At 46.6% G+C, this 26,465-nt stretch overlaps 1 protein-coding gene across 1 annotated transcript; it reads left to right on the top strand.

Annotated features, from left to right (window-relative positions):
- LOC100721277 (ATP-dependent RNA helicase DDX1) lies at window positions 1-25,599 on the top strand. The gene is made up of 26 exons (XM_063254354.1): window positions 1-123; window positions 2,414-2,465; window positions 2,741-2,804; window positions 3,544-3,573; window positions 4,448-4,544; window positions 6,198-6,245; window positions 7,562-7,645; window positions 7,847-7,930; window positions 8,557-8,633; window positions 9,225-9,297; window positions 10,558-10,634; window positions 10,741-10,855; window positions 11,439-11,577; window positions 13,293-13,353; window positions 13,920-14,018; window positions 15,102-15,191; window positions 16,590-16,778; window positions 17,330-17,381; window positions 18,950-19,096; window positions 21,674-21,765; window positions 23,311-23,383; window positions 23,498-23,570; window positions 23,647-23,689; window positions 24,366-24,461; window positions 24,703-24,823; window positions 25,350-25,599. Exons 1-26 carry the CDS (start codon window positions 108-110, stop codon window positions 25,478-25,480), a joined length of 2,223 nt encoding a protein of 740 aa, XP_063110424.1. The 5' UTR covers window positions 1-107; the 3' UTR covers window positions 25,481-25,599.
- Window positions 25,600-26,465: the final 866 nt, after the last annotated feature.

Here is a 26,465-nt window from a genome sequence, read left to right on the forward strand (position 1 = left end):
AAATCGGAATCTAGAAGGCCGGGGGGCCGGAAGTGCGCGCTGAACCGCTACGGCACGTCAGGGTGGACAAAAGCAGTGCGCAACGGAGCCCTGCGGACCGTGCAAACATGGCGGCCTTCTCCGGTGCGTTGGCAGTTGCTGGGGACCGGGGTGGGGTGGGGTGGGGTAAGGGGGTGGTCGCTACCGGTCTCTGCCGGGGGTCAGCTGGTTGGAGGATGTGGGGGCGCAGCCGGCCGGAGGGCGTTGTTCCCTACAGACCCCTGGGGCTCCTTGTCTTGGCTGCTGCTGCTCTGGCAGCGCGTGGGCCAGTCTGGGCTCCACTGTACCGCCGTGTTCGTGACGCCGGCGTGCGCTCTAACACTGAGCCCAAGCAGGGGAATGCGGACTCCCGGGCTCATAGCCTAGGCTCGCTGGAGTCGGGGAGAGCGATCGTTGCGGTGCGTTCGCCTCCCCTACCACGTTTGCATAGCTCCACTCAGCCCGAAATGGGATAGGTTTGTAGAATAATCCCAAGTTAGGCCTGCGCTGTTTTAATGTTCTTAACCTGCTAAGATGACTTAGCTGCTGTGGAATTGAATGATTTTCGGTTTTCCTCTGTATCAATATTAGAAATTCCAAATATAATCATTCCAGCGAGCCTTTGGTACCCTTACATATTCCAAAAGGAGCCTTGCGCAAATCTGCTCAGACTGCTTGCTGGTTTTTATACCTTATCTCTCACCTAAACATTTTTAGAGCCAACATCCATAGAGTAGTTGGAGATTGTTATTTTATAGATTCCAGTGTTAGGGAATCATGCACATATTTCAAGAATATGAGCACTGGGGGCTGGGGATTTAGCTCAGCGGCATAAGCACCTGCCTTGCAAGTAGGCGGTCGTGAGTTCGATCCCTGGTACCGATAAAAAAGAAAAAGACAAAAAAAAAATGAGGACTGGAAGGAGAGTGTGATTTCATGAAATGGAGACAAAAGAAGAGGTGAAGAACGTGAACGTTACTGGTTTTCCCTTAACAAAAACGTTATACTTGAAGAGACATCTTTTCAAAGAAAACATGTAGAGCACCTGACCACAGTGTGGAATTTGCTGAAAGAAATCCATGGTTGCTGCTCGTAATAAAACAATTTTTTATAAAGCTTCAGCTCATAATAGTTTGCAGCCTATTTAAGACTACAACGCCCTTACAACTTTTGGGGGGGAGTTTAGAACGAATATGGTTGGACCATAATAGACATAAACCTTAGAAAAATCTGCCTGGTTCTCCCCCTTTAGTCTTTGATTGTCTATTTGTAGATTTTCTTGGGAATATTTTGGAAGTAGAGGAACTTTCTTTTTTGAAAGTGATGATTCTGCTCACTTCATGCAGGAAAATTTACTTCTGCAAAGAATGTAAGCCTTTTGTAGATTTGCTTTGTGCCTTTTCACAGAATTAGAAAATTTATGGGGCTTGGTAATATTTGAGTATTCTTCACTTTTTATAAGGATACATACCTTTACGAACAGATAGTGAATAGTGAAAACTGTATTTTATGAATGCAGGCTTAAAGATGACTTCTTTGGAGAAGTTTAAATAATCCGGTTAATGGCCCTGTGTATAGTTCATTTGATAAAATTAAAACCCTCTCTGGAGCAACCAGTCCTTTTAGACCTGGCCTCCAGCTCAAATTACTTATAAATATATGTGCAGTTAAAAAAAATGTACCCCTAACATTTCCAGTTTTTACCAGCTTTTTCCTTTTTTGGTGAACTAGAATTTTGATTACAGCCACCAGCAAAATGTGGTCTGTTAATTTCTCTGAGATCCTTGAGGATATTCCTGTGATCTCGGAAGAGCCAGATCACTTACCTGCTACATTACTACAAATGAAACAACTGAAATGCTGACCTGGAACCCCTGACTCTGGTAGATTTTCACTAGTTAGTCCTGTAATAGGTGCACAAGTTCTGGGGGTCAACACATACTGAGTGACAACTGTGTGCCAGCTGCATTACTCCATCATTAACTGTAGCCTTCTGTGTCTCTAGGAGATAGTTTCTGTGTAGAAAAAAAGCCAGATTTATGGCTTTGCCCAAAGTCACTTGCTAAGAAGTGAGAGCTTGAATTCAAATTGAAGTCTGGCTATAAAATATAAACTCTTGGACCACTGCCACATGCAGTAAAGCCCTTATATCTGAGCCTCCCTGGAGTCTGTCATTCCCCCCACCCCAGGCCAGGTCCCACTATTCTGTTCAGGCTATCTTTGAACTCACTCTGTCCCCACGCTGGCCTTGAACTCACGGTGAGCCTCCTGCCTCAACGCCCGAGTTCTGGGATAACCGGTGCCTCCACAGCTAACTTGTCAAAAGTCATGTTAAGAGTAGTGTAATTTATGGTGAGTTTAGTCTGTGGTTTTTAAAATTACCTTTTCTTTGCAGAAATGGGTGTTATGCCTGAGATTGCCCAGGCTGTAGAAGAGATGGATTGGCTGTAAGTACAAAGAAGCATACCTGTTTCCAAGGATGTTTTATGATTTAAGCAGTATGTCATGTTTTTAGTCTAGTAGGGTAAGCAAAATGGAGCTTTTCTGGTGACTTTACCTTATGGAATATTTTCTTTCTAACTTTAGCATGTTTCTAGCTTTAAAAAATTGGTTGCATTTACCAAGTGAAATTCTTTTTTAAATTTAAAGTTTAGCATGACTGAGTTAGGCTGAATGGTTTTCTTTCCTAACTGACAAAGTCCTTCTCCTGGTCCTCTCCCAGTCTCCCTACTGATATCCAGGCGGAGTCGATCCCGCTGATCCTCGGAGGGGGTGATGTGCTCATGGTATGTTCAGGTCAGGGTGCTGGGGAGCTGGGGCTGTGTCTACAAGGCTTGTTGTTTGTCACGCACTTTAGAATGCCCTGTGTATAACAGTGATTTTTTTTCCACATTGACTTTTATTTGTTCACCAGTGTTCATTGTACATGTACTGTGCCCAAAATACTAGAAGCTGTATTTGGTCTTTGCCTAAGCAAAGAGAGAAACTTAAGCCAGTAGGCAGTGGATACAGAGCAAAGACCTGCCTGGGTGATGCCAGGCACTGCAGGGCTTGGGTGGGGCCTGCCTAATCTTTGGTCAGGGACTGCTTGGAGCACAGGACGCTGGGAGAGGAACAAACAGAACAGTGTGAGCTTGGACTACTGCAGTCAGTTGTATAAAGTGTGCATATGTAGGTGGGAGGTGTGGCCTCGGGTAAAATGGGAATATTCAGTGGGTCGGATCCTTGGCAGAGGATGTGGGCGTCTGTGGGCAGCAGGTGTGTTTGCGGCCAGCTGTGCTCTTGTGGGGACCTGCTGGGAAGCAGTGCTGTGTGGCCCTGTGGGGCAGTTGGAAGCTTCCTGCGTCTTGATAAGAAGGATGCAGGATTCCCTTGGAGGAAGAAAGGACAGAGCAGGTGCTTCGGGGGTCAGGAGAGGTGACAGACTGGCAGCAGTGCAGCCAGGCATTGTAGATTTCCACATACTGTGTTAATTTGATTTCTTTATTCGGCAAACTGTGACACCAACTCTTCCTCCCATTCCAGGCTGCAGAAACAGGAAGTGGGAAAACCGGGGTAAGTAACAGGTTACAATTGACAGAATCTTCGAGGGCTGCATTTTAAAGTGTCGTTGAACAGAAGGTTTTCCTTTGAAATAGTAATAAAGCCACGGTAGAAAGTAGATGCTTTGCCATCACGAGTGAGATCCCCATTGCCAGCAAGCTGAAGATACACAGAAGAGGGTGGAGAGTTACGTATTGCTAGGGTTTATGAGAATTTTAAGGAGCATCTCTTATAACAAACATTGCAAATAGAGGTTGATGTACTGTTGGCATAACCTGGAGAAACAGTTTATTTTTCTTCTTTGGGGTTAATCCTTTTTTTGGTTCTTTGGAACACTATCTTAGTATGTGGTCCTGGCTGGCCTTGAACTCACCGTGTAGCCCAGGCTGGGCTTGCATGCATAATGATTGCCCTGCCTCAGCCTCCCAGGTGCTGGGATGACAGGCACGTGCCACCACACACGGCTCTCTGCGTTCATCCTATGATCTTACTGTTTGTGTTTCTAGCTGTCAACATCTGTGTTCCTCAGTCAGCTCACTTTGATCTTACTGGCATTTTGGATTTGGGTAAATGACATTGGAGCAGCCGGGTGAAGGAGGTGGATTCTCCAGTGTGTGTGCCTGACTCTTACCATTTATGTGGTAGTGATGATGTGATGATTTATTTTATTATTATTTATTTACTTTTGGTTTTTTGAGACAAATTCTCACTGTTCAAGCTGGCCTCAAACTTACTTGGTCCAGGCTGGTCTTGAACTCATGGCAGTCCTTCTGCCTCAGCTTCTTGGGAGAGAAGTCTTGGGATTACAGGTGTGTACCACCAACGCCTGGCTATAATTATTGTTAACTTCTGATGCTGAATACTGACCAGAGAACTTCTTTGATAGGCATTCAGTATTCCAGTTATCCAGATAGTATATGAAACTCTGAAAGACCAACAGGAAGGCAAAAAAGGAAAAACAACGATTAAAACTGGTGCTTCAGGTAATTTTTCTAAATTGGTGTTTCTTTTGTATGCATTGGTTGTTCTCATTCCTGGCGTATGGAAAGGTGGATTTGGATAGACCTTTTTTGCTTGCCTGTAAGTAGGGGTGGCATGGGCCCAGGGATGCTAAACGTTGAGAACCAGTGGCCCCTAAAATAGGGATAGTGTACTTTTGAGGAAACCCTGGCATTTTAGAAATGATACTGATTTTAGGATTTTCCTTAGCTGTGATGCTTTATACCTAATAGAGATAAATTGGCACATCATTTTGCAAAAGTACCAAGAAAGGATTTTACAAATAAAAGCACATAATGATGGGAAGTACTGTATTGCCCTTATGCAGATAAAAGAGGCTCTTTCCTGTTAAGGTACTAAGAGCCTGAAAAGTTAAAAATACATTGTAAATTGTAGAGTAAGTTTCTTATTTTCAATCTAATCTACAAAGAGATTGGTCCTTTTAGTAGGTCTCAGATACTGTCTCTATCATGAACCCTCTTACATGAGTTTCATTTTTAAACTGTTGCTTTTGTTAAATGATTTCTAAATCTTAATGTGTGGTTTTGCTACGTTTGGACACAGTGTATCTCCTGTAAAGCTATCCTTGTTTGAGATACAGGACTGTGACAAAATAGCAAGCTTCCAGGGGACAGACACTTGTTGCCAAGTGTTTTGAAATAATGTTACATGGTTCATAAAGTGAATTTACTTGTGAATGAGTTGTGAGGTAATGGCAATGCCATTCAGACTTGAGGCATTGTAAAATAATTTCAAAATTTATAATTGTCTGCCATCAGTTACAGAGCTGATGATGAAAGACAATGCTTTTAAAGGCTGATGACAGCTGTGAAAACCAGGCTGTCTGAAGAATAAATACATAGAGGTGGAAAAGAAGTACAAGAAGATAGCACAGCTATTGACTTGCTGAAGAGGTCCGGAGAGGAAATAATTGTGCTGGACAGCAGGACAAAAACCAGTCGAAGTGATGTAGATGAAGACTTCTGTGTAGTGTACATACCTTCTAGTAGCCCAGTGGGGGCTGGCAGGAGGAGAGAGAACCTCAGGAATGTTTTTTCTCCAGATCCATTGGTGGCGGGTATTTCTGCACCAGAGATGAGCTGGAGAGGGTTTCTACTTTGAGTGGGAAGTTGGGCTTGAAAACACGCAGGGTTCTCTTAAACTATTGCAGTTCTCTGATTGTCCGTACCATTAGGATGCTTCAGAACGGGAAAATGCCAGTCCCAGGAAGTTAGGAGGCAAAGATGTATGACTTTCGATTAAGATTCTGAATGACGGTGGAGGAGTCACTTTCCTTTCAGAATGATTGAGGTCCTTGGTTGGACTTCGAAATGCTGGGCTGTTTTTCCTTTGTGGTTAAGCTCAGGCTGAGTGGTGACCGGTAGTGAAGGGCAGTGACTGTCCCCTGTGCCGAGCGCACTGAAGGGGAGCAGGGGACGCTGTTCCACACAGCCCGGAGGTTGTGATCCTGACGTTTTAGTCCCAGTTTTCCAGTTTTGCTTCTAATCTAGGCAGCATCACTTTATATGTTTGTTCTAAGCAATGTGTGAAACCATGTTGATTCTGCAGTATTGGCTGTCATTTTTCTGACGCATTTCCTGTGTTCAGAGTAACTTTTCTTATTTTAATTTGTATAGTGCTCAACAAATGGCAGATGAACCCGTATGATAGAGGCGCTGCTTTTGGTGAGTACGTTGGTTTCCCTGCTTGTTTGTAACTCAGAAACTTTAAACAAATGTAAGAATACCAAGACAACGATGAAAAAGTCTAGCAAATGGCATGAGGTACCAGGTGTTAGAATACAGTCTGGAAGGCAATAAACAGAATAGTAAAGTGGGGATAGTGGGATGTGATGGAAATCAGGGTGAGTACTTCAGGTAGTTGACACACAGGAAAAATAGTGTTTGTTTCAGTGGGAAAAGGAAGATTTATTCAGTAAAGGGTGGGTGTGGTACAAGGATGAGCGTCTGAAACAATGTAAAATTGACTTTTAGCTCCTGTTATAATTGGAAATAAACTCCATGCTCATTCAGATTTAAAATGTGTATGTATATCTGTATATGTAAAGACCATTAAACGTAGAAGATGATATGTACATTTTAGCAGTGTCCTGAAATGGGCAGAGTATTAGCAGGCAGGTGATGGATGAGCAAATCCACGTGGTCACAAAGCACTTAGTGTTCAAACCCAGGGCAAAGGAAAGGTGGGAGTTCAGGTCACGGTGAGGCTCGCTCTGGGCCCGTCTGAGGTACCAGGTGATGGTGTGAGTCACTTGGGGGGGTGACAGCCATCAGAATAGCTTGGCCTCGCCTGGGCAGTCAGTGTCCAGCAGAGGCTCGCTGGTAGGGCCCAGTACACACACACAAAGCTGTTGGCCACCCTGCTGCCTGTGGAGAGACTGCTGGGACGTTGGAACTGCAGCTCGGGGCGGCTGTGCAACTCAGGGACCTCCCAGGAGTGCTGAGAACCGTCCCTGAAGGAGCCTGTTTATTTATAAGCCCTTCCTACTTTTCCATTCAGGTTTCTGGATTGGAGAACAGGGCAGGCAGTTCCAGTTACGGCTAGGGCCACGGTGACTCCAACCCTAACCTAAGTGTGAACTCGGCAGGTGCTGTGTCCTCCCAGGCACCTGTTACTCTAAAGGCTTCTGCAGAATTGGTGTAGCTTCCGTTAGTGCAAGTCAGATGGGGACAGCGTTGGTTCTGAGACTGCTGCTGTCAGAGCTCGTCCTTTCACAGGTGACAGTACAGAGACCAGCGCTAAGGGAGCTGAGGATGTCCAGGGGATGACGGGCTATTGACCTCCAGGACATAGCGCCATCACCTCGGATCAACCAGATTCTCTCAGCCTTGAGACTCATACTATTGCTCAATCTGTGGAACTGGGTGCAACTCGGCATCCTGTGCATGCCAGCAGGTGTTCTGCTGAGAGACGCTGATTTCAGATGTGGTGTATGTGGGGCCTGTACTGAGAAGTTCTGTGTATTCTTTCTCAAACCCAGCAATTGGGCCGGATGGGGTTTGTTGTCAAAGCAGAGAAGTAAAGGAGTGGCATGGATGCCGAGCTACCAAAGGACTGATGAAAGGTACTGGGCTGTGTCTGTGCTGGCGTAGACCCGAGACCCTGGGGCGGTGCATGTCTCTCCCTGAAATAGCTTTAAACCCAGGACATGAAAGGTCTCCATGTGGGACATGCAAGGGTGGCTCAGAAGCAGTGGGAAGCAATCATTTGGTCAACGGATTGTGCATTGTGTGACTTGTATGAACCAGACGTGTCTTTTCTTTAGGGAAACACTACTATGAGGTATCTTGTCACGACCAAGGGCTCTGCAGAGTCGGGTGGTCTACCATGCAGGCATCCTTAGACCTTGGTGAGTGTTTATTATTTTGGAAAACAAAGTAATAGAATTAACCATTAAAGATTTCCATTGCATTCTGTGGCCATAAAAGTAATACTTAGCTGTACCTCTTTTCTGGGAAAGATTTGAAAAAACTCACCAAAAAAAAAAAAAAAAAAAAAAAAAAAAGCATACATACTTATATTTACATATGTATTTTTTAATTTTATTTTTTATTTTTTTGGTACCAGGGATTTGAACTCACAACCTTGGACATGCCAGGCAGGCACTTGGTGCCACTGAGCTAAATCCTAGCCCCCAAAATACAATGCTGTGAAGTTGGGGGGAATAAGGTTAAGAATAAAAGCTGAGTCAGGTATACTAGCTTTCCGTTGCTGGGGTACAATCCCTGACAGCCACAGCTTAAAGAAGGAAAGGTTTGATTTGGTTCACTTTTGGGGAGTTGCGTCCATGGGTATCCTGTTCCCAGGAAGCAGCATGGCAGAGGGGATAGAGGAGGAAAGGGGCTCACCCTGTGGCAGCCAGGAAATTTCCCTGCTTTTTTGCTTTGTTTTTTACATGGAGCTATAAAATTATTTCTTGCTCTGGGCTTTTAATTTTCCATCTATTCTTACCAGATCACTGCTTTTCACATGTAGGTACTGACAAGTTTGGATTTGGCTTTGGTGGAACAGGAAAGAAATCCCACAATAAACAGTTTGATAATTATGGAGAGGTAAGCTCTAATGGAAGGTCCTAAGCATAGAATTAGTGTTTTTTCTTGCCTATTTGAGAACTGAGGATGTAGAAATGATTCACACAGACAAGTGAATTTTCTGTATATTTTCCACAGAAAATTCAGATTTGGATTTCAGTGGAGAAACAGTACAACACCAGATAAATAAATATGTTGTAGTTATAGTTCTTTTTTTGTACCATTTATTGATCCCTCCAAAACATACTGCTTTATCTTTTATTTTTGTACTGGGGATCAAACTCATGACCTTGCACTTGCGCTTATGCCACTGAGCTAAACCCCTGGCCCACACATTGTCTTTCTACTCTTCTAGTTTTGGCTTTGGCTTGTAGAAATGTTCCTCTCGTTTCTTACTTTTGGTCACAACGGCTATAAGGACAGTTGTTCTGCGAGTCTGAGGCCACAGTGTGGAGCCTGACTGAGCCGATTCCGAGGAGTCTCAGGCGTCCATTGCCCTGTGTTGACTGCCCTGGCAGGCACTTTGCCACCCAGATTACCCCCTGGAGAGATTCTCTTGAAACATTGGCTCCTAACTTCATGGAAGGTTCTGTTTTCTTTGCACATTTCTAGGAATTCACTATGCATGATACCATTGGCTGTTACCTAGATATTGAGAAAGGACACGTAAAGTTCTCCAAAAATGGTAAGCTTCTCAGCACAGAGATGTGCTCGCCACCTGTGATTCATTCACCCCTCATCCTAGTCCTCGTCCTCCTCCTCCTTAGTCCTCTGTCCCACCCACCCGCCTTGGATTTGAGCAGGTGTTTACCGAGTGCTTGCTCTTTGCCGGGTGCCCTGGTGAGTGCTGGGTGTGTGGGTGAAGGCAGGGCTTATGTTTGGGTGGGAGGCAGGCCTGGAAACAACACTGTAGTTGCTAGTAAGGGTCTGGAAGAGCACATGAAGCAGGGGTGGGGCAGACCTCGGTGGCAGCAGGGGACTGCACTTTGTGCAGGACAGTGGAGGACTCTGCTGAGGTGGCACTGAGCAGGATGGTGTGCTTCCTGGAGGAGTTCCAGTGGAGGGCACAGGGGCTGCAGGAGGCCCTCGGGTGCCTGAGTAGCTGGGCGGGGCCACAAATCCTGCGCTTTGTTTTGAGTGGGATTGGGGCAGAGGCATGACGTCCTCTGTCTGTAGCTACCGTGTTGTGGGCAGATTGGGGAGGGGCGAAGCTGAGACACCAGGGAATGACGAGTGGCCAGGGACAGGACAGATGAGAGCTGAGCTGAGGCTGCTGCAACACTAGAGCAGGAGTAAGGACAGGGAGACGCAGGAAGAGGAGGCATCTCCAGGACGGGGGAGCATTTAGATGGCGTTTGTGCTGCCCAGTTAGGTGGCTGAGATCCAGGAAGACCAGATGAGCACCAGTGGCTTGTGCAGCAAGGGGAGAGGATCCGAGAGCAGTGGGGTGGGCAAGCAGAGCCGGCTGGGATGGGGTGAAAGGAAGTAACTGAAAGCAAAGTCGGCAATCTGCCGTGAAAGGAGAGGGAGGACAGGACTGCAGAGGTAGCCACGGGAGTTTGCTCAGGTCCTGCTTTGGGGGGCGTTGGAGAGCTCAGGAGGGCTGTGGCCGTGAGCTTGCATGTGGGGATCAGTACACATGGAAGGGGACCAGGATAGTGTTGCGTCAGGAAGAGGGGAGACTGTTCTGGAGAGAATCCTGAGCGCAGAAGGCAGAGGATGTCAGGGGTGTGTGTGTGTGTGTGTGTGTGTGTGTGTGAAGGCAGAGGATGTCAGGGGTGTGTGTGTGTGGCAGTCCTTGCCTGAAGTGGGGAGACTGTTCTGGAGAGAATCCTGAGCACAGAAGGCAGAGGATGTCGGGGTGTGTGTGTGTGTGTGTGTGTGTGTGTGTGTGTGTGTGGCAGTCCTTGCCTGGCTGTCTCAGCTTCTGTTTTCTTTTCACTAGGAAAAGACCTGGGGCTGGCCTTTGAAATCCCCGCACACATGAAAAACCAGGCCCTCTTTCCTGCCTGTGTTCTGAAGGTAATTCTGAGGCTTGGCACCCTGAGGTGTGTGGTCATCCTTTGGTTGGATTGGGCTGTTTGCTGCCAGATCAAGAATTTGCATTTTCTTCTGTGTTCAATGCTAGAATGCTGAGCTGAAATTTAACTTTGGTGAAGAAGACTTCAAGTTTCCACCCAAAGATGGATTTGTTGCTCTTTGCAAAGCCCCAGAGAGTTACATCGTCAAGTCACAGCACACAGGTGTCCCATGGGAGGATGTGGGGCTCTGGAACGGACAAGGGGAGACCCCAGGGAGCAGGCTTCCTGGTGGTGCAGGGCCATCAGCTCCTGGCCTAGTTTATAAGCTCTGGGTTTCTGGGTGGGCACTGGACACGTCTCAGTCACATGGAGGTCATAGAGAACGTGACACACAGCTGCCTCTTCCCGCCTTGTGGACAGGAAGCCTCAGGAATAGGGCCTGGGTGACCGACCAGAGGTCGGAGCAGTGGGCGGTAGAGCAGAACTGGGTTAAGACCCGAGCAGCTTCACATGGAAGCAGGCAGTCTGTCCCGTCCTGTTACCCGTTTAGTTACTTACGTTTCCTAGCTTAGTAGGATATGCCAAAACAAAACAGTCATTTTTACAGATGTGCTGATCACTTGCATTATTCCAAGTAGATTTAATTTAGAGGAATTTCATCTCCTTTGAGGATTTCTAACTCTTATTTTGTTTGACTACCTCCTTCCTTTTTGATAGTATTAACAGTTTGATCTTGGAACCTTTGTGTTCCCGTTTTACCATTGCCAGTGTGATTAAATGAGTTCTGGTTTTTTGCTCATCTTAGGTAATGCACAGGTGACACAGACGAAGTTTCTCCCCAATGCTCCAAAGGCACTCATCGTTGAACCCTCCCGGGAGCTCGCTGAACAAACTTTGAATAATGTCAAGCAGTTTAAGAAATACGTTGATAACCCTAAATTAAGGTACATCTTCCTCTGTGCTCAGATGTCTGTTGAAAAATGAGGTGGCCATTCAGTCATGTAACACGCACATGTAAGTGTGCAAATCCACTGAACTGCAGTGGATAGGAATTCTATGTGCCAGGTGTGGTAGTGCACACCTGTAATCCCAGCACTCGGGAGGCTGAGGCAGGAGATCATTTTGAGTTTGAAGGCAGCTTTGGCTACGTAGTGAGTGCAAAGCCAGCCTGAATGATTTTAACAAGATACTTTCTCAAAAAAGCAAAAAACAAAGCTGTATTTGTTAAGTAATTTTAAGACAATCAAATTGTGTTTTTTTTTTCCCTTGCATCTCTTACATGAAGTTAAACATCATTTGAATAACAATTAGATTTTTAAAGGGAGTGTTTCATTCTGTCTCAGATTAGTGTTATCACTTAATCTACCTAGGACACACTGCTCTGTTTCCATGGAAGACTCACTGGAGAACTCAAGTGTTTTTTCCCATTCCGTGACTTCTGTTTTCTCCCATTCTAAATCTTGTCCTTTGATGGGCTTGATTTCCTGGAACTACTATTTATCTGTTTCTTCAGCTGCTGGTTTTGGTCTTTCTCAGAAGGGCTTTGCCTGAACCAGAGTCTCCTGTGAGTTTTAGGTGCTGCCTGGAAGCCTTGACTCACAGGCAGGGAATTTCTGCGCCTGGTTTGAAGAGGGGTTGCGCTCAGTCTTGCTCATGTGTGATTCCATTTGTCCCAGCACCCACTGGTGAAGTGAGGAAGAGTCTGATGACATCTGAGTGCTTTCTGAGAAAAGCGATTCTTCTTTCATGTCCTCCTTCAAGTCCCAGGCATGGTCATGGAGAAGGCTTGCTGTCCTTTTTTTTTTTTTTTTTTTTTGTCTTTTGAGGTAGGGTCTCACTATGCAGTTCAGGCTGGCCTTGAGCTCCGGTTGTAGCCCAGGCTGGTCTCAAACTGAAAATGATCCTCCTGCCTCTGCCTCCCGAGTGCTGAGATGACAGGTGTGTGCCACCATGTCTGGCAAGATGGCCTTTTAAATGGACTTCCACCTGCTCTTTCAGAGATACGTGATGCTTATTCAAGTGTGCCCATCAGAGTAGATGGAAGCCAGGGTCAGAGGACTTTGAGTTAGCTTGAAGTGGAAGGCGTGGGGAGGACTAGCTTTCTCTGTTTGGCACTTCCTACACTTTCTAGTTATGTGCTGGGTGTGGCTGCTGGGAATGAAGAGCTGTTCGAGCCTTCCCGCAGCTTAATTCAGATTCTTTCTCAGTGATTTACTTAACCTTGGTTTCCACTGGAAAGACGTGGTTGATGACCCAGCAGTGTAGAGCAGGCCATCTGGGTTACCCCCACATTGCTGGGACACGATACCCAGCACCCACAACTCCGTGGCTGTTGGAGTCAGCCCAGTCAGCTGCTCTGCTGCAGGTGGAGAAGGTGGAGAAATGCAGCTCCCATCATGGTGACCAAAACAGAGCACGGAGGAGTAGGGACAGGAACACATCCTTCCAGGTCACACCCCAGTGACCGTCTCCTACTAGGCCGTGCCTCCCGCAGCACAGTCAACCCTGAACTCCTCCGCAGTGGATCCACCCATGAGCACGGTGCCCTATGACCTATCACTTTCCACACAGTAGACACAGGAGACACTGGAGGACATTTTAGATCCAAACTGGAACACAGACGTCAGTGTTGTGATCATTGTCTGGTGTTTTCTTTCAGGGAGCTTCTCATAATTGGAGGGGTTGCCGCACGGGACCAGCTGTCTGTTTTGGAAAACGGGGTAAGTTGTACTTCCAGTTCTTTTTTTTTTTTATCTTTTTATCGGTACCGGGGAGTACTTCCAGTTCTTAAAAAAAGAGTGTCCTGGGTCATCGCTTGTCAGTGTAGGTCCTTTTTTTCTAGGAGTAATCAAGTGTGTAATAACTGTGTATATCGGGCACTTAGGACACTAGACACAGGCTCTGTGTGCCTGGTTTGAATTATCACACTGTTTAACAGAGCAGACAATTGATAGGTGGTAAGTCAGGGCCACGTAGCTTAGGAGTGGTGGGATTCAGATTTGAGTCCTGGCTTAGTTCAGAATTCCTATAAACTCATCTGATTTTTTGGTTGGTAGAAATTGTATTTATTAGACTGTGCATATCAGTTAAGGTTGTCCAAACCTAATTGCTAAAATATCTCCTGTTGATTTAAACCAAACACAGGCTTACTGTATGGCATTATCTCTAGTCCTTTTTCATACGTTGAGCACTGACTTCTAACCGGTGGGAGGCATGTCCTAGGTGGACAGCCAGTGGTTGCCGAGCCAGCACCACAGTTCCCATGGAGTGCCTCTGCCATTTGCAGGTGGATATTGTCGTAGGAACTCCAGGAAGGCTGGATGACTTGGTGTCAACTGGAAAGCTGAACCTGTCTCAAGTCCGGTTCCTGGTCCTGGACGAAGCAGTATGTTGAAACACAGCCACGCTTTCAGAAAAGTTTGCTTATATTTTCTGAGGGAAACATTGTAAAGTGAAGAAAACCGTAACTAGGTCCTGGCCCCACGATTGGAGATTCCCACTGATACTAGCTCAGTTAGGTTCGTGCTGCTTTGTACCGACACAAGTACCGAGTGCCCTTTAAGCTGTGCATCCCACTTCCTGTCCTGACCTTCTTGTCTTTTCCCCTAAATGACACAGCACCTGGCGTCCACACAGCATGGGCACTTCGAGGAATCTGGGAATGCAGAGCCTTGGATAGGACCTGCACGGCTTGGTGCAGATACTGCTGTTGTAAGGGCTGTGAGCCTGGTGGAGTTTGGTATCAGGAGTCTAGAACCAGTGCCCCCTGGATATAGCATTGAAATAAAATCCCATAACTTTTTTGTCATTATTTGTGAACTTGGAGGCTAACGACCTATTACATGGATGCTTCCTGGCTTACTCAACTGCTCTGACTAGATATGTAGATAGGTCTGATTTTTCCTCCAAATAGTTGACTTTGTACATAAATTACTTTCACATACAAATTATTTCTTACTACAAATTATTTCTTTATGTCGGGTTACAAAATGCAGACTTGATAGGGCACAACTGTGTTTGAATCTTTTGTGATCGGCTTCCAAATTGTTTTCAAGATAGGTTGAACTAGTTTCCTAGCACTGAAGCTTTTTAATTTTCAAGTTACTCTTAATCTTAGGGCATTTATTAGTAAGTATTAACTCTTGTGTTAATCCTAGAACACTGGAATATGGTTTTGGATTGTTTATTGTACCTCTTTATGTTTTAATCACAACGGGTCCAAAAGTTGAATTGGTACCTGTGTCTGTTAATACCCCCTAAAAAATAATCCTTTTGAAATACATGAATTAGTTTTATTATCTTGGATGTCAATTTCATTTAAAAAAGGAAGTGTTTTTTCTTCAGCACTGGGGACTAAACCGGGCCTTGCACGTATAGGCAAGTGCTCTACCCCTAAGTTAAACCCCAGCCCTAAGAAAGGTTTTAAAGTAATGCTGGTTAAAAACACTATTCTCTGCTTCTTCTGCAGGATGGTCTTCTTTCTCAAGGTTATTCTGACTTTATAAATCGGATGCACAGCCAGATTCCTCAGATTACTTCTGATGGAAAAAGACTCCAGGTACTAATGATGACTAATACAGCTTGCAAGACTTGTAGGCAGTTGCCCTTCTGGGTATTTTCCCAGAAGAATTAAAAACATCATACCACAGCCATGTATGTGCATCCATGTTTATACCAACACAGTTTGTAATAGCCAGACCTTGGAAATAGCCCAAATGCCCATTAACCAAGAAGTGGATAAAAAGATGTGGTCTTTTTATACAATGCAGTACTACTCAGCTATAAAGAAGGCTTAACTGGAGACTTTTATAGGGAAATGCATGCAACTTGTAATCGGCAACTTGTGATAAGGGAAATAAATCAGACTTCCATGTGTAACCATCGTATTGTCTCTCTAGTGTAAAAAGCTAAAAGTAAGTAAGATTTAAAATGTATAATATTGTGAAATGAGAAGAAACTGTTTAAAAGGAAAGAGAAACTGCGATGGGGGAAAGGAGAAAAGGAAGGGAAAAAGAAAAATAAGTACATACACAAAATAGTTAAGATATACTACTAATTACTATTAGTTCATTGGAAAGAAAGGTTTGTGCCTATATTGTTTGATCAATTTTTCATGTGTCTTTTTTGGTGGGGGGGGAACTGGGTTTTGAACTCACAGCCTTGCGCTTGCCGGGCAAGTGATTGTGCCGTTATCCCCAGCCTGTCTGTATCTTGTAGTGTGAGCAACTACTTTGAAGATAACAGTATGCATTGTATTAACCAGTTACTCTTCTACAATCTTATTTGGAGATTTTGTGCATTGTTTTTTCTTCTCTAAAAAAAAAGACTTAGGGCCTGGAGATTTAGCTCAGTGGCATAAACGCCTGCCTTGCAAGCAGGCAGTCGTGAGTTCGATCCCTGGTACCGATTCAAAAAAAAAGACTTAGAGATGGTTGTTACATATTAATGTAGAGTCAAGGCTTTTTGTATTTATTATCTTCTGATTTCTGCTTTGTAAAACATTTTGTTACTGACTGATACATACAAATAACACTCTCAGAAGCTGCTTTTAGAAGTAAAAGAAAATCACTTAGGCATTGGCTCTGATCAAGTTCTTCCCATTGGAGTGGTTGGCATTTATATTCTGGATTGTTAGTACTGCTTACTGTTTGAAGGGAAAATAACTGCAGACACTGAAAAACAGTTCCCTCCTGTAATTATGTCTTGAAATACTGCTCTTTCCTTAGAAAGCAATAGATAGGGAGAGGCTTTGAGAGAAAGATTAGAGGATTGTGATTTGGGATCTCTGTGTGTGACACGGGGAAGAGATGATGGGTTTCCTGGAGTGTGGGGACTGACAGAGCACACGGGGAGCTGCTGCCGCTGAGTTTGGGGATGACCTGTCTCTGTCCCAGCCCGCTGATTAACACTTCTTTCCTGCCAGTGTCCTTTACAAATGTGGGTTTCCTGTTCCCAGGTGATCGTTTGCTCTGCTACCTTGCATTCTTTCGATGTGAAGAAGCTGTCTGAGAAGATAATGCATTTTCCCACCTGGGTGGATTTAAAAGGAGAAGATTCTGTTCCAGACACCGTGCACCATGTGGTGGTCCCCGTGAACCCCAAGACCGACAGGCTCTGGGAGCGGCTGGGGAAGAACCACATCCGGGTGAGTCCTGGCCTGGAGTGCTGGCCAGGCCCGCAGGCTCCCCCCACAGAGCAAGTGCACACACTTGGCTTCCATGGGGCATGGGAGGAAAGCCCGACTCCATGCGGCATTTTTTTCCTCTATAAAATTTTTCCATCAGCATCCTTGGCACAGTTCTTACAAATGAATAATGTTATATGTATCTGCTTTCCAAGGCAATGGTTTCCATTTTTGGTGATACCTTAGTAGGGCCTGTGCTGTGCCTCAGTCTCCTATGATTCCATTTCTTGTGGCCATTTGTTGTTTAACCACTGGGCCTATGCTTAGTTCTATGGAATAAGGAAATGATTACTGTAATTAGGCAACATTCTGGAAACCACATTTGCATTTTTAGTATTACTTGTAAAACTTACTGCCTTAGACCTACAGTTCATATTGGGGTTTTTCTGAATCTGAAGAATGGTTTTGCCTAAAAATAAACGTTTAAAAAGCAATCTAAAGACAAATTTATCACTCCTCCTTTACAAAATAACCCATTGTTCTTTAACATTTCTCTCCCGTGCCTGTGATAGACTGATGATGTCCATGCAAAAGATAACACGAGACCTGGAGCCAACAGTGCAGGTGGGCATTGGGCCATCAGCTAGCGAGGGTGCTGGGGGCTTTGGGAATGAACCTGCTGGGTTAAGAGTATGCCCATCAGCTGTCACAGAGGATGAGAGAGGACCTGCCAAACTAGAATAGGAAATTTGAAAAAAACCAACACAAAGAAGTGGGGAAAACACGGATGCACTCAGCATATAGGAATGGTTATTCCTGAGCCTAGAGATCAGTGGGCCTCAGTCTCACAAGTGTCATAAACTAGGGGCTGCTCAGGGGTCCCAAGACACCAGCACATTCCTCCAGGGGCAGGTGTTTTACTGACCCTCAGTCTGCAGAAGAAAGGTAGACGAGAATACCTTTAATTACATCCACGAAAGTGCACAGCAGTGACCTGGCCTTGTTTACTGATGAGTTTTAGTGGTAAAATGTGCATAACATGAGCTTTGCTGTTCAGCTGTTTGGCATATGTCCCAGTGACCTTAAGTAAATTTACATCATTGGGCCGCTACCGTGATCCACCTGCAGAGCTGTCTCTTGCTCCTATGGCAAAACTGCACCCACTCGACGTTACCTGTTCTAAAAAGCCTAAGGTTAAGTTAGCATGACCCCTTCTGCACAGAGCCAGGGCAGCTTGGTTCATGCACACAGTGTTTGACAAGTTGGTGAAAGTGCAGTGGATGCCAGGACGGTGCCAAGACTAAAAGTGCAGTTCTTGAGCCCAGTGGGTTGCGCATGGCTAGATGTCCCTCGTGGACCCAGGGCAGTGTCAGCCTATGTTTGCTCCTTGGTTGAGCTTGCTGGTGTGTGTGGGACATGGGTCTGGAATGAGGATCTCTGAACTCCAAAGAGCGTTCCCTTGAGCTCAGTTTCCTGTCCAACTAGGTTTACACGGTGCATGCGCAGTCACGCTTGCTCTGGGAGAAGAACAGACAAAACCTGCTGTTCACTGTTGGGAGTGCATTTTCTAACATTGCAGCTTTTACTGCTTCCTGTGTTTTCCTTGTAAAGTTTTGCTTAGCTTATGCTACAGTCAGAGACACCAGAGTGAGGTCAGGCTGTATGTATGTCAGGAGCTGTGGAACAGCCTCATGGGGAGGGACAGGAGAGGAGGGGAGAGGAGGGGAGGGAAGGGGAGGGGAGGGGACTACTGGAAAGCTGCTGGCCATGTTCCATGTTAAGCTTTTTACCCTGTGGAATCCTCTGTAGATCTCCTGGTGTTCAGACTGAGTTAGTAGATTACTTTTAAGCAAAGTTAAAAGAATCAACATAGCAACTCCTCAGGAAAGCTGATGCTGGGGTGGCTGTGCCTTTTTGTCCTCCACAGTATATGTTCCAAGGAATGGCTATGTTTGCTTGCAAGAGGTGTGGTTGTCTTTGTGAACCCCACAAAGTAGCCTAAGAAATGGCAGAACGGAGATGAGTGAACAGGTTTACCCACCATGTCACTGTCTCTGGGCATCTTGCCTGTCACACTGAAAGCAGACTCTTAGGGGAGTCAGGCAGCAAGTGTGTGACTGACTCCGCTGGTGACAAAGCTCAGATGGAGATTCTGTGGGTGTCGCGCTGACACTGTGGTGCTCATGTTCCAGAGATGTGGTCTGAAGCTATCAAAGTCCTGAAGGGGGAGTACACTGTCCGGGCCATCAAGGAGCACAAGATGGATCAAGCAATCATCTTCTGCAGGACCAAGATCGACTGTGACAACTTGGAGCAGTACTTCATGCAGCAGGGAGGAGGTAACGTTTCTCATGGGGTGCATGTTGGGTCTTTTCCTCCTTTGTGGTGCTCACAGCAGCATGCCCACGATGCTGCCAGAAGTGACACATTGTCAGCGTCTGTGTTCACCGAGTTCTTTGCATGAGATCAGGCCCAGGAAGAGCAGAGAATTCTCCACTGGGCCTGCCCTGCAGCATGCTGAGGCCTTGCGTTGTTTGCAAGAAGTATGAGGTCCTTAATGCTAAAATGTGAAGTGGAATCAGTAACTAATAGAACCTGTGTGTCCTAAACCAATAAATGGGGACAGGGACACTGAGGGGAAAATCCCTAGAAAGGTTGAGGGAAAAGTGGAAGAGGATGGTTGGGGATTACAGAATAAGGATGGCCTGTGGGAAACTTCTACACATGTGAGTAAACACTGTTTCCCTTGAACAACGCCATCTGCTGGAAGGCAGAGGGTTGTGTCAGGTGACACTGAGCCGTGTTATGTCTACAGGGAACTTTCCTAAAACCAGAGGACAGGGAGACAGTGAAAGGAAAGGGATCAAACAGATTATTAAACTAGCAATGTGATTGGCCTGGCTGTGTCAGTAAGAGATGCCGTGGGTGGTAAGACAAATTACTGCCCAGCGTGAAGGGTCACTGGTGTGCCGAAACAGTCTGCTGTGAGGGTGTCATGACTGACCGTGTGCGTCTTACAATATTCAGTGTATGAGTCAGGGGGAAGTTGTTCTGGAAATGCAAAGTAAAGTCAGGACACGATGCCGCTGTACCCACTAAAGTAAAAATCACAATTTAACAAGGATGTGGAGCAACTGGAATATTCTTGCCACACTGAGAAGAATACATGATGGAACCATTTTGGTTATGTTTTGGTTTCAAGGTCTGTTACACAGTTAAACATTGCTGTCTTATGGCCTGGTAGTTCAGCCCACATTTACTGGATTTATGAATGAAAATATGTGTTAGCAAAGCTGTGTGCAGGAACAGTCACAGCAGCTTTGTCCATAGTAACTGAGAACATGTGAAATGAACAGAGAACGACACAGCCAAGAGTGCAGTGCACTGTGGGGTTCTCTTCGGTGTGGACCGAAGGGACACAGTGGCCTTGGGGGACCTCGGGAGCGTGGTGGGCAGGAGAACCGTGGGGAATCTGATTCTGGAAGGTTCTGGAGTGGTCACATTAATTAGCCCAGATAGAAGTCCGATTATTCTACAGAGCGGGGTGGGAAGAGAGGGGACAGAAAGGTCACTGGGCTCCTTTGTGGGTGATCCCTGTAGCCTGTACCTTGCTGTGACTGTCAGCGCATAGCAAACTTGAACTCAAGTGTGTGTGCTCCTCGTGTGCAGCCTCGCCCCAGAAGAGGAGCCAAGCAGGTCCCAAACTTGCTGGAGCTGGGCGCTGACGTGGATCCTTTACCTGTGAACCGAAAACACAAAGAGGAGGCGTGGGAGGGTGGGAGGCCGGGAGGCCGGTCGGGCAGCTGTAAGAAGTGTGAGGTGGTCTCTGTGCCGAAAGCTGGGGGCGGTGCACAGCCCTTCACCTTCCAGCTCCACCTTTGAAAACATGAAAGCTGACAAATACCTGCACGAAACAGCGACACACGCATGTGTTAACAGCTGAGGCCTGTTATCATGGAGGGCATACTCACACCCTCCTGCCTGTCTCACATGTGTACACCTTCAAAGAGGAACTCAGCGCCACATAAGGACCTCGTCACACCTTCCTCTCAGGGAATGGCACAGGAACAGTATTTTCCCAGGTCCAGTAAACACATGGCTGGGTCGCTAGCAGTACAGTGAGGGCTTCGGGGTGGTTTCTTCCGGGCAGGTTGTGAGCAGCGTCAGCTCTTACAAACAATTCAGGATTCAGGAGGAGCTCAGCTCTGCACCCCAGGAAGTTCTGTTCACTGTTTTCTCACCTCTGCTTACCTGGTTTTTGTGTTACGTAAGCCAGCACCTTTAAAACCGCTTTCTTGGATTCTCGGCATGTGGCTGAGCCTGACTCACCGCAGAGAGCAGTTTCACACTGGAACCGCTCTTCCAGGCTGCCCCCCGGTGGTGCGCGGGTTCTGTGGGGTTTTGGAAGCCCACCGGCCTCACTCTGGGTGTTCCTGCTCTGTGTTAGTATAGCTGCGTGCAGTGCTTCCTGTTAAGGCTGGCCTTGCTGCACTGGCCTCTACAATAGCACCTGAGCGCTCTTGTGAAAGCCGGATCCCCACGTCACTGAGACCCCTGAAGGGCACCAGGCCTGGTGACGACTTGTAGCCTGGGTGGTTCTTCCGAGAGTGATCTTTTATTCTTGGTGTAAAGGGAGCTTCCCGGTGTGTGCAGTGCGATGCAGTGATCTGCGTGTCTACTTATTGCGCGTGTTTCCTGCAGACTGGGAAGAGGAATTTAAAAGGCAATTTTGTTGCGCCCCAGAATTTATTTTAATGGCATTTTGCCTGTGACAGAAAGATGTTACAGTCGATGGCGAATTGGGGTGTACATTTCATTGAATTATCTGGCAGCTCAGAGCCTGAATTTCACTGGCTCTGTGACAGCCTCAGGCATTCTGCTTTCCAAGGTCCAACATGCAGTGTGTTCCTCACCAGGCCCTGACAAGAAAGGACACCAGTTCTCCTGTGTTTGTCTTCATGGTGACAGGAAACCTCACGAGAGGAAGCAGAACTTGGAAAGATTCAAGGTACCCACGCTCAGTTGTCTGCACTTCCTTCAGACCTAAGAGGAGAGTCAGTTCCAGCCTTAGTGCCAGTTACTACTGCAGAGGCAGCTCTTGACCTAGACATTCCAGAATATTCCTGTTGTGATTGGCCTATCTTCTTCATGGCAGGGATTAGGCAAGTTTGACTCAAATCCTGGGTATCGTGTTCTCTCAGCACACTATTAAGAATTTGAATTGGGGGCTGGGGATTTAGCTCAGCGGCATAAGCGCCTGCCTTGCAAGCAGGCAGTCGTGAGTTCGATCCCCGGTACCGATAAAAAGGAAAAAGACCAAAAAAAAAAAAAAAAAAAAACTTAAAATTTTTTTTGAATTTAAGGAAGTTTAAAATTTTTGGTAGGGATTTTTAGAAGTACCATTGGATGGATAAGCCTGGCCAGTGAGCTTTGGAAAGTCTGTAGTAATATCTATGGAGAACTTAACTTGTAGACGAAAGATAGATATTTTTCCTACTGTCTCTCTTTTATTTTCCTCCGTGTTTCTACTTTGGGCTTGACACGTAAGAGAATGAACTGATGTGTGTGATTGATTTTATGGTCACTGTGGTCTCGAAGTGCTCCGTACACTGCAGTTGTTTGGCATTGTTGGGGGTGGCCCTGTCAGACCTGTGCTCGCAGCCATGCGGGTCACTGAGCTTTGGCCTGGCCGGGGAGGCAGAGCTGCTGGGAACTGAGGGGTGGTGACTGCGCCGTGAGCCTGCGTCTTCCCCTGCTCCGTGGTCAGCCCAGTTCAGCTTTCCTCCGGGCAGCCTGGCCCCTCCCTCCTCCAGTCTGTTACTTTTGTGGGGCAGAAGACCCCCAAACCTTGCTTTTATTTTCTTGGGGAGCTCTAGTGGCCCTCCTTAAGCCCTCCTCTAAGATTTCAGCTGTGGTCACTGGAAATGTAACCTCAAAGAACTACATTCTAGATTTTCTCCTTTTTGGAGACAGGGTCTCCCTGTGTAGTCCAGGCTGGCCTTGAACTCACTTCAGTCTCCTGCCTCAGCCTCTTCGGTGCCACCACACCCGGCCAGGTTTATTTTAATCTGAGAGTAAAGACAGTGGTTATGTGTATGCATTTTGTTCTTCTTACCTTTTTCTTTTTTCTTTTCTTTTTTTTTTTTTTTTTTTTTTGGTCTTTTTCCTTTTTATCGATACTGGGGATCAAACTCACGACTGCCTGCTTGCAAGGCAGGTGCTTATGCCACTGAGCTAAATCCCCAGCCCCTTTACCTTTTTCTTGAAGTGCCAAAGATAATTCTAAAGATTGAGAATGTCTAAAGTTAAAGACCAGTTTAAGCATGGGTTAATAGCTTTGATGTCAGGAAGAGAAAAACAAGACTTACTCAGTCATTGGTGTATTTACCTTTAATGTCATGATGCATATGCATAAAAAGTCACAATTGGTCAGTAAATTATGGGTCTCTGAACCTTATCTGGTAGGAGCATTTAGTTATGGGGGTGTCAGATAGTGGGAAGGTAAATATTTGCTTTCATTCCTAACAGACTGCATTCCCTTTGTTCTCTTTAGAAAGGAGATGTAAGATTCTTGATCTGCACAGATGTAGCTGCTAGAGGGATTGATATTCATGGTGTTCCTTACGGTAAAAAGACTTTCCTGCTACAGTGTGAATTTTACACACTCTAAGTAAAGCTACCTCGTGGATCCTAAAAATTTAGAAACTAATGGCACTTGGTGACATTGCTTTTAACTTTAGTTATAAATGTGACCCTGCCTGATGAGAAACAGAACTACGTGCACCGCATCGGCCGCGTGGGAAGAGCAGAGAGGTATGGCCCTTAGCCCTTTTCCCTTTAGGCTTCTCACTTGGCAACAGTGTCTGACAAGGACTTCTCACCCCTCCAGGATGGGTCTGGCCATTTCCCTGGTGGCGACAGAAAAAGAAAAGGTAATCTTTCCAGTGTCCTACTGTCACCACTGTGTGGCTTGTGATTTCAAACGTTAGAAGGCTCTTTGGTTTTTTCCATTTAAATTGGAGTCAGTTACAAATGGAATAGAAGTGAACTTTGTATGACATCTTTTTCTCTGTACCTACTGACTAGAAAATAATAAGATGAGGTTTAGGGAAAAAACCAAAAAACCGTACGAACTGCTTTTTCCTAATGGTTTTAATGTAATTATTTTCATGACAAAATGTTTAAGTGCTCTGGCGTGGTGCCACAGAAGGCTGTGCGGAGTGAAGTAACTTGCTTTAACATGGTGGCAGGTTTATAAAAAAGTATTCCAGTGCACCTGTTTGCCCTGTTTGCTTGTTAACTTCTTATGGAGCACATTTCTACTTGATTTTTTGATTCAGGTCTTGAGGTAGCATTCTCTAGTACTGCCTTGCACATCTTTGCTTTAGCTGAGCACTCCTTTCTGTAGCTTGCGTCTGTTTTAGGAAAGTCTTTTAGTCTCCATAAGCTCAGCAGGTCCATGTAGGGAGCTGCGTCTCAGCAGTAGTGGCGGGAGAGGTTTATAGCCTGTTCTGGTGCCGTACTGGGTGAGAGCTTCCCGGAAGCAGAAAGCAGACCCCAAGTGTGCGGCCCCCTTACCCGCCCCGGGCGCTTCTCTACTCGCTGCAGGTCTGGTACCACGTGTGCAGCAGTCGCGGCAAGGGCTGCTACAACACCAGGCTTAAGGAGGACGGTGGCTGTACCATCTGGTACAACGAGATGCAGGTGAGTGCAGTGCCGCCGCCCTCGGCTGTGCTTGCCCAGTAGGTGGCAAGCTGGACTCTCCAGCTGTCCGAGTGGGGAAGGGGAATGTTGGTCCCATAGCTGCGGCTTGTAAATGGCATCCTGGGCAGGCTGACTTCTACACCAAGCCTCTGGGGCTCGTGGTCTCCTCTAATGCTGGTAAAGTGCAGCTCTGTCGACATGAACTTTCTGTTTGAGGATTGTTCACTTTCTGCCTTTTCAGTTGCTCTCAGAGATAGAAGAGCACCTGAACTGCACCATTTCCCAGGTGGAGCCCGACATCAAGGTCCCAGTGGATGAATTTGATGGGAAGGTTACCTACGGCCAGAAGAGGGCTCTTGGCGGTAAGCCTTTTCCGGCCGGGTGTGGGTGTAGGCTTCGGCTTCAGGGGATGTGGGCCCGGGCTGTCCTGTGTCAGTCTGTCCTTAGAGTCCGCCACAGCGCGCAGTCCATGCTGTCTCCAGCCGCCATTGTGTGGGCACAGTGGGTGAGGGACAGCACTGTAGCTGTTTCCCATCAAGTGTTTGTGTCACACAAGTACCTGAGCTGTGACTGGAATTGTGAGGGGCGGCAGCCTTTCACAGAGCTACGTGCAGCCTGGTTTCGTCCCCAAGCCCAGGACGCTGCCCGCTCATTTGCCCTTTATCATTTTTGATTCAGGATAAGCCGCTAGTTTGCAAGAGGGGAGGTGGGGGCGGGGGTGTCGGCGAGGCCTTGTCTTCCATTCACATTGAGACAACTGACAGGGCCTATGGGAGTCGGTGAGCCCCGCAGCGCATGCTTGGGGGAAGCAGTGTCGCAGTGGGGACCAGCCAAGTGTCGCCCACAAGCCTGCCAGGCTCATCCCTGTGCTTTGTGTGTGTGACGCAGGTGGAAGCTACAAAGGCCATGTAGACATCCTGGCCCCTACTGTCCAGGAGCTGGCCGCCCTGGAGAAGGAGGCCCAGACGTCCTTCCTGCACCTGGGCTACCTCCCCAACCAGCTCTTCCGGACCTTCTGAGGGGCAGTCTGCATGAACCCCGCCTGCCGTGGCTCCCCTCACATGCGCCAGGTACTGGCCCAGCCTTGCAGGTCAGGAGCTGCCAGGCGAGTCCAGTGAATAAAAGAAGCGCATTGTCACGGCTGTGTGTCTTATTTCACAGCTTCACTTCCACACTTTGCCTTTCTTTTAGGTCGGCATAAGCTCATGGTGCATCTTCTTACCTCTCCTTCCTCCATTTCTTGGTCCCTTTCTGTTTGCAAAAGGTGCATCTCCCCACTTCCTGTCAACCTGTCTTACTTTGCTCTCTGCTTACACTGAGTTTCTCATGTAAACCATGCAGTATCTAAGGTCTGGTTTAGTTCACTTACCATTCTGGTCTTACCCGCAGCCCTTCTTCATCGGCCGATGACTCTAGTTTGTGCTTTACAGTAGAGTAGTGCTCGCTATAAAACCCCATTTCCACTGCTGGCTCATTCTAAAATCCTTCAGAGGGCTGGAGGAGCTTTCGTCAGGAGGGGTTTGGGACCCCAGGGTGGGAGAGCGGCGTGGGGTGTGTCGAGGCCTAGACAGTCTGAGAGGCAGTGGCGAATGTGGAAGGCCAAGCAGTGCCTGGAGGATAGCTTCCTCTCCAGATGCCATAACCAGGGTAACAGGATGACTGTGGGCCCCACCAGCCCTAAAACCAGAGTCCAGTCAGTTCTCTGGAATATACTTTCTAAAGATTGTGTTGCCTTAAAAACCACAGGGAAAGAGGAAAACTTAAGTACAATTGCACTCTTTTGTTCCTTTTGATTCTTAGTTTATAAGGTAGTCTTTTTTGAAAATTACTCTTGCCTGAAGATTTCATAAGGGCATAGGCGGGGTGTCATACACCTGCTGTTCCAGTACCCTGGGGGGCTGAGGTAGGAGGAGCTTGAGTTCAAACCCAGTCTAGGCAACTTAGCAAGACCCTAGCTCAAAAAAACGAAAGAGCTGAGGCTTAGTTCAGCACAGAAGCCATCCA

This window comes from Cavia porcellus, unplaced genomic scaffold (assembly GCF_034190915.1).
Source record: "Cavia porcellus strain 051 isolate PalLab524CR breed Dunkin Hartley unplaced genomic scaffold, mCavPor4.1 scaffold_8, whole genome shotgun sequence".
In the NCBI taxonomy this organism is placed as follows: domain Eukaryota; kingdom Metazoa; phylum Chordata; class Mammalia; order Rodentia; family Caviidae; genus Cavia; species Cavia porcellus.